The 2,988-nt window shown below is 33.0% G+C and overlaps 1 protein-coding gene across 2 annotated transcripts; it reads left to right on the top strand.

Annotated features, from left to right (window-relative positions):
* Positions 68-2,748, top strand: LOC107614143. Of its 2 annotated transcripts, XM_016316369.2 has the most exons (9): positions 68-377; positions 580-746; positions 874-981; positions 1,123-1,179; positions 1,326-1,406; positions 1,561-1,595; positions 1,743-1,832; positions 2,095-2,254; positions 2,349-2,748. In XM_016316369.2, exons 1-9 carry the CDS (start codon positions 224-226, stop codon positions 2,460-2,462), a joined length of 966 nt encoding a protein of 321 aa, XP_016171855.1. In that variant the 5' UTR covers positions 68-223; the 3' UTR covers positions 2,463-2,748. The 2 variants fall into 2 exon arrangements, with proteins under 2 accessions (XP_016171855.1, XP_020964364.1); XM_021108705.1 differs by lacking the exon at positions 1,123-1,179.

The following is a 2,988-nucleotide window of genomic DNA, read 5'->3' as shown; positions in this document are numbered from 1 at the left end:
GTTTTTTATACATAGAAAATGATATAGAACTTGTCATTAGTTTACCATTATGTCATGTAAATTTTAAGGTTGAAGTTGTGAGTTGTGACAGCGGATAATGTTACTTTCCAAAGTGAGATGATAGATCACTCATCACTCTACTCAGCTCAGATATTTTTTGACCAAATAACACACAATTCTTTCTTTACACTGAAATGAACAATTAGCCTTTCATCCATCCATAATGGACGCTCTTTCAAGGATTGGATTCTTACCCTCTTCTTCTTCTTCTTCCAACCTTCAGCTCCCCAGAATTCATGTCTTGTCTCGTTTCCCAAGTTCTTTTTCCACTTCTATTTCTCCATCCGTCTCAGTTTTAAGAGCTGCTCCTCCTTCAGGTTAGCACTTACCACCTCTCTTCTTCATTTCCCCATGTTTTGAGAATTCAGATAGCGTTTTTGTCTCCTTTCTGTGGATAATGCTTCCCCATGTATGCTCTAGTTTCAAGCTTTCATTATTATCCTTTAATCTTTAAAAAGAAATAAGAGGTGATATTTGTTTGTAATGAAAGCTAATGAGTTGAAACTCTTTGATTATCAGTGACAGTGAGTGATGTAGAGGAGGATGTCTTGCAAATATTTCTTGAGGAGAGAGAAGTCAATGGGGATTTCATATCAAGGCTGTCTGATATGTTATGGCAGAGAAAGTTCAGAAGTACTTCTCTTGAATCTTATGATATTGGCAACACTTCTCAACAACCAGGGCAGGTTCAGTTTCAAACTTGGCTTCCATACATTGTTTCATTGAATTGCTATGATTCAATTGTATATCATGTTGTGTATGATTTCATTGATCAGGCAATTCAATCACATCAGATGCTTGTAATATTTGTAGATCACTGAGAGTAATATTGATGATGATGGCTTTTTGAAACTTTCAAGAACCCAGGAGTGGGTTTTAGGTGAAAATTCTGCCCCAATAAACAAGAAACTGAATGCTAAGGTATACTTTTTAACATTTCTAGAACTTCATTTTGTGTTTTATCAGATGAATACTATGGCCAGCTCCCCTTTCTTCAGTCAATAATTATAGTAATTCAATCGTTGAATAATAGAGGATGCTTGTCTTCATGTATACTAACAGATGTTGCAGGATAGCAGCGAACGACGGAGGAAACTGAACATTCTGAAATATGAATCTGTATGATACTTATCTTGAAACTCAGTAGGTTTATTGTCTCAAAGACAATGGTGTGATGTTATCTGAGGCATGTAGCTTTGATTAAGCAATTGTTGTTCAGATGTTAAGGAAGCTTCTGATTCTTTTTCATGATTTTGTAATTGTAGCTCAAGAGGGAAATACTTCTCATATCCATAGGTATTGGACTAGCTTGTAGTGGATATTGCTTCATAACTTTATCAGCACAGGTAAGCTCTTTGTTTAAATAACTATTTTCTCTTCTGTTGCCAAAAAGAAAGAAAGAAGATTTTACAACTTGCTATCAAAGTTCATAAATCATACAAAGCTAGCATACTGATTCTAATCTCTCAATCATTTTTATTGTTGCTTTATGATGTGGAGGCTGCTGTGAGTTATGGGATTGGAGTTCTTTTCAGGTTTGATTTGCATTTATTTAATTTTCTGTAGTGAATGTGATTTCTTTTTAAGTAGGTGCTTCTCTATGTGGATGAGAAGAAAATGGCAGCTTGTTTTTCCAATGATTGTTATGGTATTTAATTAAACTGATATAATCTGCAATGCAGTTGCTTGTATCTTCGGCTATTGTATCAACATGCAGATAACCTCTCCACTGAATCTGTTGCTCAGATATTCAGAAAAAAGAAGCCCAAGAAGTAAAACTCAAACTTGTTTACAATTTCATAATTACTAAGGGGTCTATTTGGTTTGAGAAAACATTTTCTGTTTTCATTTTTTGTATTTTTTGTTTTCAGGATTTTATAGAGAAAAAACTAAAACAATAAAATCTTATTTTCTTTTTTCATCTTATCTTCACAAAATTCTTAAAACAGAAAATATTGGAAATAAAAACATAAAGAAGTTCTTATGTTGTTGTTGATCATCCCTTGTTTTGATAAACAAGTTCTTATAAACCAGGATTGGTATAAGAAGTGAGGACCTACAAGATTCATTGGAGCGGTTGATAAAGGGTTGTAGCATGTCCCTCTCATCTCCAAGGCTTGTGATTCCGGCAGCAATCTATGGTATTTGGGTTCTGTCCCATCAGTATTTTACCAATGATTTCTTTGATTTTCAGGTAAAATTTGAAACTTATGCTATAAAACATTTGAAGTACACATCACTAGACAAAACACATGGTCATTTGCATTAATATATGTTGTTCATTTCAGCTTGTGCCAGCCATGTTTGGGATGTTTGTGTACAAGGCTGCAGTTCTAGTTCAAGTTTATAGAGACAATGAAGACTTGCAGTTAGTATTTCCAGAAAATGACTTACTCAATTGAATGATATTTTATTTGAAGGGAAATGAAGAGAGCTATGGCCAAAGCTATGCACTGCTTAAAGCCCTTCAAATTTCAATGGTTGAGGCCGTTGTTGGCATAGTTAGAGTTGGTTCACTTGAGAATTATAAAATATCATTAATGATATCCATATATCCCTGTTTTTTTTAGTATCAAGCGCTGCATCAAAATAATGTAATATGAAGAACAAATTATTCCTGTAAAATCCTAACATCCTTAGGGTACATTACTTATTTTGTCGACGATTTTTTCTCCGTCTTCATTATCATCGTTGGCTCATTCATTTTTGTTCATTCTTGTGAATTACTCGAGCTCAATTTCTTGTCTTACAAACGTTATAAAACAATTTTTAACGAAAAAATTTATTTGAAGTCCTAGCTCATCTATTTAGTTATCTTTCTACCTTCTAAAAAAAGTTTTAAATTTCTTATCTTTTTAAGTTAAAAAAAAACATTTAAATTTTTTTCTTTTAAATATTAAAAAAATAATTAAGAAGATGAATTAAGAC

This window comes from Arachis ipaensis, chromosome B08 (assembly GCF_000816755.2).
Source record: "Arachis ipaensis cultivar K30076 chromosome B08, Araip1.1, whole genome shotgun sequence".
NCBI classification, from domain to species: domain Eukaryota; kingdom Viridiplantae; phylum Streptophyta; class Magnoliopsida; order Fabales; family Fabaceae; genus Arachis; species Arachis ipaensis.
Note: the sequence above shows the minus strand (reverse complement) of the source record. Positions and strands in the feature narration are given on the sequence as shown.

Excerpts from the sequence above, each read along its gene's own strand:
- LOC107614143 (XM_016316369.2), top strand. The coding sequence starts at position 224 with ATGGACGCTCTTTCAAGGATTGGATTCTTACCCTCTTCTTCTTCTTCT. Across the intron at positions 747-873 it reads CTTCTCAACAACCAGGGCAG|ATCACTGAGAGTAATATTGA; the intron begins GTTCAGTTTCAA and ends TAATATTTGTAG. Across the intron at positions 982-1,122 it reads ACAAGAAACTGAATGCTAAG|ATGTTGCAGGATAGCAGCGA; the intron begins GTATACTTTTTA and ends GTATACTAACAG.